Below are 13,392 nucleotides of genomic sequence, written 5' to 3' on the forward strand. Positions count from 1 at the left end.
GTGCATCCCGATTGGCTGATTAGACAGCTGTAGGACATCTACAGCTGCCTAAAATCGGGACGCACTTTTGGAGAATCAGGGCCTCTCTTGCATGTTTAATGTACAGCGTGCATCTGGTAGCACTATAGAAATAATAAATAGTACTTCTCCCTCCGTATCCGTATCTGAGGATTTGCTTATACGCGATTTTTCGGAAGCTGACTCCACCCCCCAAAATTACATCATCGTTAAAATTATTTTTCCTTTTACTGTATCGATAAAAAAGTGTATCGCTTACCATTCACTCTGAAAATTCTGTGCACTGAGAAAAACGCTGCTTCCCATCATTCATACAGACAAAGGCTTCTTCCCAGCATGCCTGTCCTGAAATCGCTGTAGAAAAGTTTTTCGCGGTTCCAATAATAAAAACAGAAGGTTTTTTTCTAAAAACCGTGAATAACATTTAAAAAGTTATTCGCGCCTATGGTCCGCCTGCATCCCCCGCGAATACGGAGGGAGAAGTGTAGTAGTAAATACATAAAGACAAAACAGCCAAGGCTAAATTACAAAAGTAAAAGTGACTTCAAATACCTACCATAACACAGCTTCCAAGGTTTAAGTGTTGGAGCCCCGAGCAGAAGTTTAGAATACTGAGCAATGCTGTTTGCTACAATTGGGGACCACAACAAAAGTAGAAGGATTAACAGGGGGGGAAGGGGGGAAAAGAAGAGGTCAATTAGTCATTAAAAGCTGTCACTGCATAGCTTCGACTATAGCACTACACTTCCTACAGATACCACATATGCCATTTAATGAGCCCCCTGAGGTATTAGTCATTCATTAACTCAAAGTCAAAGAAATCATTATGGGCTTCAGTGCAGGTCAGTTCACATGTGGTTCCATGTGCCTGGCTGATACCTCTTTCCCCTGGTTTCTGTGTTTCCTCCCTCCCTTCCACCCACTCCCCATCCTACCCCACCCCAGACACACAGGAGAGCTGCTACATGGTGAAGTTCAATGTCAAGAAACCAGGCTACATCAGAGGTGCAGAGACTTGGCGACATCCCAGAGGAGCAGCGGTAGAAGCTCCAACATTCGGTGATCAGCTGAAGCCTGATAGAACTGTCAATAGAGTTGCAAAGCTTCGGGCTTGAGCTGCTGACCTTAATGTCAGAGGATTCCTCTTACGCTGACAAAAATGCTGAGAAGCATTGAGCGCTTGTCACTAGTAGCATGCTGACTAAAACAAAAGCAATCTCATGGAAAATGAACAGGTGCTGCTCAGAAACACCCCTACGGTACTCTCTGTGAACTTATTTATATATTTGCTATGCATGCTTTTGAAATAAGAATCAGTTTTACAAAAATGTTATTTTTTGTTGTACTTTGCACAGTTGTATAACAGCATTTGAGGGTTGTTTTTGTTTTGTTTGTTTTTTTAGTCTGGTACATTTTAACAAACTTTAGTGCATGGTTTGAATGCATTTTATTTATTGCAATTTGGTGAATATTATAGTAAAGGCTGGTAACATCCAAGCATTACTTTTCAAACTCCTATGCCTCCAACGATGCTGAAAGGGGTAAGAATCCCAGAGCTACATCCTCCACATCCCTATACCACAATCCTCTCCTGATCTCTCCCTGTGTGGCAGTGTCCCGCAAACTTTCGAGCTGCGGCATACTAAAGGTAGTAGCTGTGGCTCAAGAACATAAGAAGTGCCGGAAACTGAAGAACCATGGGGTGGATGGAGATGTGCATAGATGGATCAGAAACTGGTTGGCGGGTAGGAAACAGAGGGTAGGGGTGAAGGGCCACTAGTCGGACTGGAAGAGGGTCACAAGTGGTGTTCCGCAGGGCTCGGTGCTCGGGCCACTACTATTTAATATATTCATAAATGATCTAGAAATAGGGACGACGTGTGAGATAATAAAATTTGCAGACGACACCAAACTATTCAGTGGAGCTCGGACTAAAGAGGACTGCGAAGAATTGCAAAGGGACCTGAATAAACTAGGGGAATGGGCGACGAGATGGCAGATGAAGTTCAACGTTGAGAAATGTAAAGTACTGCATGTGGGAAGCAGAAACCTGAGGTACAACTATACGATGGGAGGGATGTTATTGAATGAGAGTACCCAGGAAAGGGACTTAGGGGTAATGGTGGACATGACAATGAAGCCGACGGCACAGTGCGCAGCGGCCGCTAAGAAAGCAAATAGAATGCTAGGTATAATCAAGAAGGGTATCACAACCAGGACGAAAGAAGTTATCCTGCCGTTGTATCGGGCGATGGTGCGCCCGCATCTGGAATACTGCGTCCAATATTGGTCGCCGTACCTTAAGAAGGATATGGCGATACTCGAGAGGGTTCAGAGGAGAGCGACACGTCTGATAAAAGGGATGGAAAACCTTCCATATGCTGAGAGATTGGAGAAACTGGGTCTCTTTTCCCTGGAGAAGAGGAGACTTAGAGGGGATATGATAGAGACTTATAAGATCATGAAGGGCATAGAGAGAGTAGAGAGGGACAGATTCTTCACACTTTCAAAAAATAAAAGAACAAGAGGGCATCTGGAAAAGTTGAAAGGGGACAGATTCAAAACAAATGCTAGGAAGTTCTTCTTTACCCAACGTGTGGTGGACACCTGGAATGCGCTTCCAGAGAATGTAATAGGGCAGAGTACGGTACTGGGATTTAAGAAAGGATTGGACAGTTTCCTGCTGGAAAAGAGGATAGAAGGGTATAAATAGAGGATTTCTGCACAGGTCCTGGACCTGTTGGGCCACCGCGTGAGCGGACTGCTGGGCATGATGGACCTCAGGTCTGACCCAGCAGAGGCATTGCTTATGTTCTTATGTGCCTCATGTTCTTATGTGCCTCTGCTGGGTCAGACCAGAGGTCCATCGTGCCCAGCAGTCCGCTCACGCGGCGGCCCAACAGGTCCAGGACTTGTGCAGTAATCCTCTATCTATACCCCTCTATCTCCTTTTCCAGCAGGAAATTGTCCAATCCTTTCTTAAACCCCAGTACCGTTCGCTGCCCTATAACGTCCTCTGGAAGCGCAATCCAGGTGTCCACCACACGTTGGGTAAAGAAGAACTTCCTAGCATTTGTTTTGAATCTGTCCCCTTTCAACTTTTCCGAATGCCCTCTTGTTCTTTTATTTTTCGAAAGTTTGAAGGATCTGTCCCTCTCTACTCTCTCTATGCCCTTCGTGATCTTGTAAGTCTCTATCATATCCCCACTAAGTCTCCTCTTCTCCAGGGAAAAGAGCCCCAGTTTCTCCAATCTCTCAGTGCCCAGATATTGCAATGATGACATCACGTGTATGCGTGACATCATCATGTCGATATCCGTGTGTGTGTGAAGGCCCTCCAGGCAGGCCCTGAGATGCCACTGAGGGGGTGCCAGAAGGGAAGAGGGCCAGGGAGAAGGACAGGTGCTGGCGCCCACTTATTGCCTACAGGATGTGCCTCTCGCCATGAGAGGCGCGTTCTGTAGGCAGTCAGCTGGTGCCTCTCCTCCTCCCCAGTGTACCGCGGCACACCTGAAATCTCAGGAGCCTTGGCACACAGTTTGAGATACACTGCTGTATGGCATCAACTCCCCCACCAAAAAAAAAACCAACAAGCAAATAGTTCAAGTTCAAACCCCATTCTATCTCAGCTCAGAATGTTCGCTTCTTCTCCCTCCCCCCAACACGAAATACAAAAAAAGAAAAAAGACATACCCTCATCTCAATACATCAGCATAGCAATGCCATGAACAACAAACTAGTCGTAAAAAAGAGCAAATAAAATTCAGTTCATTTTGGCTAGTCTTACTAAGTTGGTATAAGCACTAACATGTACGCACACGCTAAGATCACTTTTTCCCACAGCTTAGAAAAAGGGCCACCAAATTTTTTAAAATGTTTTCAAGTATCTGATTTACTGGCCACCAGAGAGTATGCACACTTAAGAGATTGGTTGCACTTAATATACGTATCAAGTGGGCAAGATTGAAATTAACAAATTTAAAGGATTTGAAGAGCATTTCGGCCAACTGTTTGAGGGCTGCAATGGAGAACTTTGAGGGTTGCACGATGGAGACCACTGACCTAGAGAGCGTGACCACCACCTATGTAATATGCTGCGACTTCCCAAACCTTACTTCCCCATTTGCCTCAGCTATCCCCCAAGAAAGAAGGAACGTCTCAAACGGGGAAATGAAAGTTTAAGCAAAAGAAACACATTAAGTGGGTTTCTTCCATCAAGTTTCTATGGAGAGGAGGAGAACGTGAATGCTGCGGATGGACAGACTGGAAGGGCCATTTGGCCTTTATCTGCTACCATGTTTCTATGTTTCTAAAGTAGAGGGAAAAACCAAAAAGAATACAGAAGGGGAAGTAGGAGAACATAAGGGACAAATGATACAAGACTAAAACAAGTTAGAAGCGAACTGATACAGTACTGTTAGCACCACTTTCTAAAAAATATTTATTTTATTTGTATTTATTTAAAATTATTTGTAGCCCGCCTATCTACAAGTCTAGGTGGGGACCAATGTGAACATACACAAACAGCAATTAACAAAACAACAAAATACAATGGAAATACACATAAAAATCATAAAACATCTGAACATCTTTACATAATCTGAAAATTACATCTTCAAAAAGACAGTTCAAAGCTGTTGCCAACCACAGCCTAACACTAAAAGATAGAATCTGTTACGCCTCCACTGCTTGTGCCAAAAGCACGTGCAAATAATACAGTTTTTACCTCTTTTCTAAATTGACAAAGCATAGTCAATTGACGCATAGAAACTGACAAAGTATTCCATATAACTGGGCCCCGAACTGACAACATGGAATTATTTACTGCAAAAAGATATCTGTCACAATGGAACAGGATAGCATTACAATTCTTCATTTGTTTGCTGACCTGAAATTTCACATTCTCTTCAAATACTCAAATATATATAGCAACATAACAAGAAATCAACTATTTAATACCAATGGTCTTGCAGCTTTACAAATACTCAGTGACATCAAAAATATGCTCTGATATACCTGAGATTGCAACTATATAGGCTTAATATAAAAGTGTAAAAAACAAACCAAACCAAAAACCCAAATCTAAGAAGGTGAGACTAGAGAATGACACGGGGTGCCCCCGTCACCGCCCCGTCCCCGGCCCACCATCCTCTGCACTGCCCCGTCACCGCCGTTCCCTTCACCGGCCCGTCACCGTCACCACCATCCCTTTCACCGCCCCGTCACCGCCACTGCCATCCCATTTAAGCCTTAGTACTCTAATATTTAGCTTATTCCGTTCTTATAAATCAAAGTTCCTGCTGCTAAACTAGAGATGTGTAAGCAAATCAGCAGCGCCACCATTATATTAATAGGTTGCCCTCGTCGATCCTGTCTTATGAAAGAGCACAGGCTGTGTACAAATGTTTGCAAGTTAAAGAACCACTCTCACTCAGGCTGATGATACCGAGGAGGGAGTGGAAAACATGACAGAAGGGCTGTGGGAAATGCTGCTTGTAATGCAATTGAATCAAAATGTGGAGCCACCATGGTGAATCTTTTAAATATATAATCATCTTTATTGCGAGCAAACCACATAACAAACAAACAAAGGCCAAATAGGAATACATCCAGTCCAAGTTACCGATTACAGAAGAATTTTACAATAATAAACAAAAGTAAGATAAAAATATGATACAATACCAAAGAAGTGAACAGTAGAGGCCAATGTTTAAGAGAAAGCAGAAAGAGAAAAATATATTTGCAGGAGGGTTTTTTTTTCCCATATAACATCCCTCCCCCCCAAAAAAAAACTACCACCATCCCATAATCAGTGCAACTCCCCTCACCCAACTTCCACCCACAGAAACCAATTATTTATTCAATATAAGACTATGTTGTTGATGAGTGAGCGTATTCCAATAGGGCTCCTAGATCGCCTGGAATGCACTCCAGCGCTTGGACTCTGCACCGGCAGACATTACAAACAAATCATTCTGCCCCAAGGCAGAGGCCTCAATATTTATTTAAGTATTTATATACTTAAATAAAGGTCCAGCAGTCCCCACCCTCCCTCCACCTCACCTTATATTCTGAGTTTGCCGGCTTCCTTTTTTCCCGAGCTGCACGCGTTCAAAAAGCCGTGCACGCGCGGCTGTGCGAGTCAATCAAACTTCTCCTCTCCTGCAATTTCCTGTTTCCGGTTGCGTCAGAGGAGAAAATTGATTGACTCGCGCAGCCGCGCGTGCACGGCTGTGTGAACGCGTGCGGCTCGGGAAAAAGGAAGCCAGCAAACTCGAAATGTGAGGTGGAGGGAGGGAGCTGGCAAAACACTACGGGCGGTGGCTGCGGGGACCGCGAGATCCTTGATACCTCACTGCGGAGACAAGACCATTCACCGCTCCACGGGGCAGTGAATGGCCTTGTCCCTGTCCCCGCAGCGACTGCTATTTTTCTTTCCCCGTTCCGGCGGGTTACCCGCGGCTAAATGCGGTAGCCGCAGGTAAACCGCCACCGTGTCATTCTCTATTTGAGACCACTGATCCACATCATCTACTATCTCCTACTCTCCCTAAGAGATCCCATGTGCCTGTCCCACTCTTTCTTGAATTCAGACACAGTCTTTGTCTCCACTACCTTTACTGGGAGACTATTCCACACATTTACTACCCTTTCTGTAAAAATGGTAGAGACTATATAAGTGATAAATAATCGTAGTAGTAGCAGACTATAATGAACAAAATGACAGAACATACATAAGCATGGATTAATGAGAGAAAGCCAATATGGTTTTAGTCAAGGGAAATCTTGCCTCACCAATCTACTGCATTTTTTTTTTTTTTTTTGAAGGGGTGAATGAACATGTGGCAAAGGTGAACCTGTTGATATTATGTATTTGGATTTTCAAAAGGCATTTGACAAAGTACCTCATGAAAGACTTTGAGGAAATTAGAAGTCAAGGGATAGGAGGTAATGTCCTTTCATGGATTGAAAACTGGTTGAAAGACAGAAAACAGAGTGGTTTTAAATGGTCAATATTTTCAATGCAGAAGGGTAAATAGTTGGATTCCCCAGAGGTCTGTACTGGGACCACTGCTTTAACATTTATCAATGATCTAGAGATGGGAATAACTATTGAGATAATTAAATTTGCTGATGACACAAAGTTTTTAAAATTGCAAGAGGATTGTAAAATATTGCAAGAATGGGTGTCAAAATGGCAGATGACATTTAATGTGAGCAAGTGCAAAGTGATGCATGTGGGAAAGAGGAACCCGAACTATAGCTATGTGATGCTGGGTTCTGTGTTAGAAGTCGCTGCATAGGAAAAGGATCTAGGTGTCATTGTTGAGGATACATTGAAACCCTCAGCTCAATGTGCAGCGGCTGCTAAGAAAGCAAATAGAATGTTAGGAAAGGAATGGAAAACAAAGATGAAAATGTTATAATGCCCTTGTATCGTTCTGTAGTACGGCCGCACCTCGAATACTATGTGCCGTTGTGGTTGCTGTATCTCAAAAAAGATATAATGGAATTAGAAAAGGTAAAGAGAAGGGTGACAAAAATGATCAAAGAGATGGGATGACTTCCCTGTGAGGAAAGGCTAAAGCAGTTAGGGCTCTTCAGCTTGGAGAAGAGACAGGTCAGGGGTGATATGATAAGACGTCTATAAAATAATGCATGGAGTGGAAAGGGTACATGTGAATCGCTTGTTCACTCTTTCCAAATATACTAGGACTAGGGGACATGCGATTTAAAACAAACCGGAGAAAATATTTCTTCACACAACATGCAATTAAACTCTGGAATTCGTTGCCAGAGAATATGGTGAAATCAGTTAGCTTAGCGGGGTTTAAAAAAGGTTTGGATAATTTCCTAAAAGAGAAGTCCATAGGCCATTATTGAGAAATCCACTGCTTATTCCTAGGCTAACCAGCAAGAAGTTTGATCACGTGACACCCTACTACCGGCAGTTGCATTGGCTACCGATGGAAGCACGCGCAAAGTTTAAGTTCGCCTGCTTCTGCTTTAAAGTACTATGCGGACTCGCCTCTAAATACATAAACTGATCTTTTCTCCTTCTCAGCCAACAGACACAAGAGAAGCTCACATTCCAACTTCGTTTCCCCCCCCAGTTAGAGGTTGTAAACTGAAAAAACACCATGAACACCTTCTCTCACATCAGGCAGCATCATGGGGTAAAGATCTAGAACAATTGCTTTCACTAACCACATATGAAGAATTCAGGAAGCATCTAAAAACATACCTGTTCCTAAAAGTATTTAGACAACTGACCCATTCATCTCTTTCCCCTCAACAATACTTCTCTTGTTCTTTTAATCACTCTCTCCTCAACAACGCTTCTCTTGTCTTACTAATCACTTTCTTTCACCTCTCTTAAGTTCAATCGATTTGTATCTTTGTTTAATCTTTTGTAAACCGCATAGAATCTCACGGTATTGCGGTATATAAACTGTTATTATTATTAATTTGCTATTTGGGATATAGCTAGGTTCTTGGGACCTGGGTTGGCCACTGTTGGAAACAGGATACTGGGCTTGATGGATCTTCGGTCTGTCCCAGTATGGTAATTCTTATGTTGGCCTATAGGGCTCTTCATGAAGGCAGTCCACCTTAGCTAGCCTCCCTTCTCTCTCTTTATATCCCAAGGTCGTTAAGCTCCCTCTTGACGTGGATATCAGCAGTTCCCTTGCCTTTGAGGAATTGCCTAATAACTTTTCATTAGAGTACTTTTTCTGGCTGGAACATGAACTTTGGAATAAGCTGTCTTTATGGCTATGAGAAGAGCTGTCTTTATACAGTTGAAGACCCATTTTTACATCAGCTTTTGGTAACTGGAAGGCAAGGGGGGGGCTTTGTTTGGAACTTTGGGAGATACCTATAATACTACTTTGGATTTTACTTGTTTGATTGTACTTTCCTGTCTGATAATTGTGTTCCTTTCTTTTTTTGTGTTTAGTTTTCTGATGTAAGCCATCTTGACCTGTTTGTGCTGTATATCAAGTTAATTAAACATTTAACTCTTTGCTTAATTGGCTACACATTTAGCATAGAAAGATGTTATAACAGCTGAATAGTAAAGGAAAAATTATTCTTCTTACCTCTACTTTTGTTCTATAGAGAATGAGGTGTTTCAAGCCACAAATTTTAGCAATGTGACTGAATGCCTGAGGTGGAAGCTTATCACAGGATGACAGATTTAACTCCTGAAGGTTTGGACACGTCTCGGCAATGACTTCCAGACACGTCTCATTTAAAAAGTGGCCACAGGCCAACTCGAGACGCAAGAGTTCAGCACCACACACTTTCAAGAACCTATAGGAAAACCAAAAAAAAAGAAGCAAGTACTAAAACAGACAATTAAGCACAACCAACAGATCCCATACCATGAAAACTGGAAGACCTACCGTAGGGTTTTGAGATTGAGCACCTCATGTAATCTTTCATGTCTACTTTCTCCAAGAAGGACCTTCCTGAGGGATTTACTACACAAGGCTGTATATCTACATGTTCAGATCATGGTTTCCACTTATTTTTACTATTATGGAAAACAAGAACTTTTCAGCGTTCTCTAATAATTTCTAGAACAGTTTCCGAAAGTGTGGGTCAGCACCCTAAATGGGGCCAGAACACCTGTGTTTGGAGGTGTGACCTGGGTAGGTTCACTATATATACACATCGCTATTCTGCTCCTTTGGGGGTCACAAACACAAAAAGATTGATAAGCACTGGTCTAAAATGATTAGAACATTCACTGTTCCTTTCTGCTTTCTAGAAACCCATCAAATAATAAAATAGTGGCAATGGTCTAATCTAATCCTTAGGTTTGTATACCGCATCATCTCCACGTTCGTAGAGCTCGACGCAGTTTACAGTAGGAGAAATAGGAAGGAACTACAACAGAGGGTTAGAGGTAGAAGTGTGAAGAAAATTTAGAGGACTTGGGATGCCAAGATATAAGAGTTTCCTTGATTCCTAAGTTGGAGGGAGACTTACATTTTTTGAGAAAAGCCAGGTTTTCAGATGTTTGCGGAAAACTTGGAGAGAGCTCAAGTTCCGAAGAGGGAAGGTAAGGTTGTTCCAGAGCTCAGTGATTTTGAAGTGGAGGGAGGTCCCTAGCTTTCCTGTGTGGGAAATGCCTTTTAGCGAGGGGAAGGATAGTTTTAATTTGTGGGAGGATCTGGTGGTATTAGGGTTTGAGGAATTCCAAGAAAGAGGGATAAAGGGAGGGAGGATACCATATAGGATTTTGAAAGTTAAACAGGCGCATTTATAGTGGACCCTGGCGATTATCGGTATTGATTTCAGCTTCTATCAGGAAGAGTCTAGTACTTTTCTAGTTTAAATTCTGCTGTATATAATTGTATAACTAAAAATATTCTGAGTTAGGGCAGAACCAGCAATGTAAAAGACAGATCTGAAAATATATTTAAAGTAGACAGTCAAACCCCCGTGAAGAGCTCAGGTAACTACATTAATACATACATTGCATTATTTTCTCTTTGCCTCTATTATAACATACCACAAAAGACTCGGATAAATCTTTTCAATGGTTATATGGCATTATTAAGATATTCTATAACCCACTAGCTCACCTACAGCATCAAGGAACTTTACATACTTTTCAGCTCCTTCAGCCAAAATAAGCATTCTAGAGAGGAACATTTTACAATCTCATAATACTATCTGCATGTTGAAAAAACACCAGTAATAGTGCTAGCAATGAGATGGTTTTGCAGGTTTATTGCTATTTTTTTTTTTTTTTAAATAGACATACTTGGCTATCTCACATAAAATGTTATAAAGTGGGCAAAAAATTCAGGTTATCAGAGAAGTTGTCACATAATTTTTTTTTTCTTTACTTTTATTGAAACTTTAATATAACAAACAAGCAAAATAAACTTGCAACAGGATTGGAAATTAACACCCTAAGTCACAATAACTGTTCCATGTTGATAGATAATAAAGGAAATAAAAAAAATTAAGCTATTTAGTCCACAAATAAGATCCAAGAACAAGGAACACAAAAAGTAAATATAAATCTCAGTTAGATAGATTAAAAAGCATGATATCTCCCCCAGACAGCCAGTTCGTTATACTGCAGACTAGTGCTGCCCGATTCAGGGAAAAAAAATTTGATTCGATTCAGCCTATTGAATCGATTTTTCGATTTGATTTTCCTGCCCAATTTGGTGGGTTTTTTTTAACATCCTGGTGGGTTTATTTTATAGCCTCTTCACCCCCTTTGACTTTTCCTAATCACACTGGCGCTGTTGTGTAAACAAAATAAACAAACAAAAAAGACTTTTCCTCTCTCTATTAAATCCTAGCTCATGTTTGCGGTATAACACCAGCTCTGGCAGGATACACTTTTCAAATCTGACATACTGTAATCACAAAACAGAAAATAAAATTATTTTTTCTACCTTTTGTTGTCTGGTTATTATTCAGATCTTGTTGGTCCCAGGTTCTGGTTGTCTTCTGATAACTTGCTTGCCAGGGTCTCCTTCTTTCTCCGTGCTAACCATCCATCTTCTATCTCTGTCCTCCCCTTCCGTTTCCCTTCCCTCCCCTGGAGGTTTGTTATCTTTCCTTTTTTTCGTCTCCATCCACAGATCCACCTTTTCTCAACTACCCATTCATCCAGCATCTCTCCCTCCTTCCCCACCACCCCAGGGTCCACCATCTCTCCCTTTCTGTTCCTTTCATCCCTAAATCCCATTGTCCACCATCTCTCCCCCTCTTCTCTGTTTTTAGACCCATTATTTCTTCCCCCAAAGTCCGGCCATATGCACGTCTCTTTAAACCTCCCCTTCCCTCCCTCTGTGTACTTCTACACCAGGGCCCCCTCCCCTGAAGGTCTGTCCCCCCATGAAAGGCCTTCACCCCCCCCCTGAAGGCCTATCTGTCCCCCCTGAAGGCCTGCACCCCACCCCTGAAGGCCTGTGCAAACCCCCCCCCTCGGAAGGCTTGTGTGTTCCCCACTGGCCTCCCGGCATCAATTTACCTAATTTCAGCAGCCTGCATAAGATCGCTAGTGCTAGTGATCTTTGCAAGCTGTCATAGGTTTTCTGAGCTGTCTTTTCTCTGCCGCGGTCCCGTCCCTCCTCTGACGTCAGGGTAATTTTCTCTGTTATTACATCCAAGGAGCTTTCCAGAAAGTTTGTCAGGTCTAATTTATTCTCTTGTATCTCCGCTTCTCCTGTTGGAGTTGAAGCTGTTTGTCTCTGAGTACCCATGGAAATACTCTAGACTCTTGTTATTGGTGGTAGTCCTTCTTCCAGGATTAACAAAATCTCCTTCAGATATTTCCTTACCATTTCCAACGGAGAAATCACCGGAGATTTAGGAAAATTTAATAATCTTAGATTATTTCTTCTGTTTCTTCTCCATATATTCTAATTTTTTCTGGATAACAACACTTTCTTTAATAATCCCAGTCTCCAAAGATTTTAACTGAGAGATTTGTTCTTCGTGTTTTTTAATAATTACGGATTGTTCCCTCAGAATTACTCCTTGCAGTTAACCTGGGAGCTAGTATTAGCACAGTCAGAACGCACCATATTAACAGCTTTTCTAAGGTTGGAGTCCATAGTGGCTATGGCCTTCCGCAGGTAGTTCATACTGACTTTATAAGGCTTAATAATCTCCCCAAACTGTTCAAATGAAGCATGTAAGATCTCACCCATTCCCACATCAGGCGTTGTTAATCCTGATACGGTGGGAGCTTGTCTTCCCTTCTCCTCTGCTCCTTCCTTCCCTCCAGGGCTTAGCAGCTGCACAATCTCCTAGGACAGCTGGTCTATCTCCTCCGATGTAGGATTCCTGCTCCCAGGTTGGGAAGGAGCCTGTCTCTGGATCGGGCTCAAAGAAGCCTGATCAGCACTAAAGTCTGCCGACTCACTCAGCATTCCTCCCGAAGTCTGGGGAGCCTTCGTTGGCTGGCGCATCGATCTAACGTCCAGCGTCGTCTGTATCATCGGCTTGGGGCTTTCGGCCGCTGGAGGTCCTGGTCGCGTTGCTCCCTTCCTTTTGCCCATTGCTGTAAAATTTATGGCTGTACAGCAAAAACAGCATGCCTCCAAAAATAGACCAACAGGCGGTTTAAACAAACCGAAGGAAAACGCCATGTGGGTAAGATTCAGAAGGAAGTAGTGCGAAGCTCAGCGCTGCACGTCCATCTTAGTCACCATCTTGGATCCTGCATAAGTTGGCACATAATTAATGGTTGGCAACAAGGTTTAAAGTCAGGAGATACCTGTCAGTCCATTGTATGGGCATTTTTCTCACCTTATAATTGGTGAGAGATGGCAGCAGTGACCATGGGCTGATGTAGTTCATCTCAAATTCCAGTGAAAAGTCCAGCTTCATCAC

General features: G+C 42.5%; 1 protein-coding gene across 3 annotated transcripts in view; it reads right to left on the reverse strand.

Moving 5' to 3' along the window:
• Nucleotides 1–13,392, reverse strand: part of FBXL4 (F-box and leucine rich repeat protein 4) — a 73,211-nt gene that overhangs the window by 14,055 nt on the left and 45,764 nt on the right. For 2 of the 3 annotated variants that reach the window (XM_033938873.1, XM_033938874.1), the window contains exons 5-6: nucleotides 9,120–9,333; nucleotides 575–646 (exon numbers count right to left, since the gene is read on the reverse strand). In XM_033938873.1, coding sequence (XP_033794764.1) covers nucleotides 575–646; nucleotides 9,120–9,333 — 286 coding nt within the window. The remainder of the gene's footprint in view (nucleotides 1–574; nucleotides 647–9,119; nucleotides 9,334–13,392) is intronic. The other variant, XM_033938875.1, reaches the window with a different exon arrangement.

Source organism: Geotrypetes seraphini, chromosome 3 (genome assembly GCF_902459505.1).
Source record: "Geotrypetes seraphini chromosome 3, aGeoSer1.1, whole genome shotgun sequence".
NCBI classification, from domain to species: Eukaryota; Metazoa; Chordata; class Amphibia; order Gymnophiona; family Dermophiidae; genus Geotrypetes; species Geotrypetes seraphini.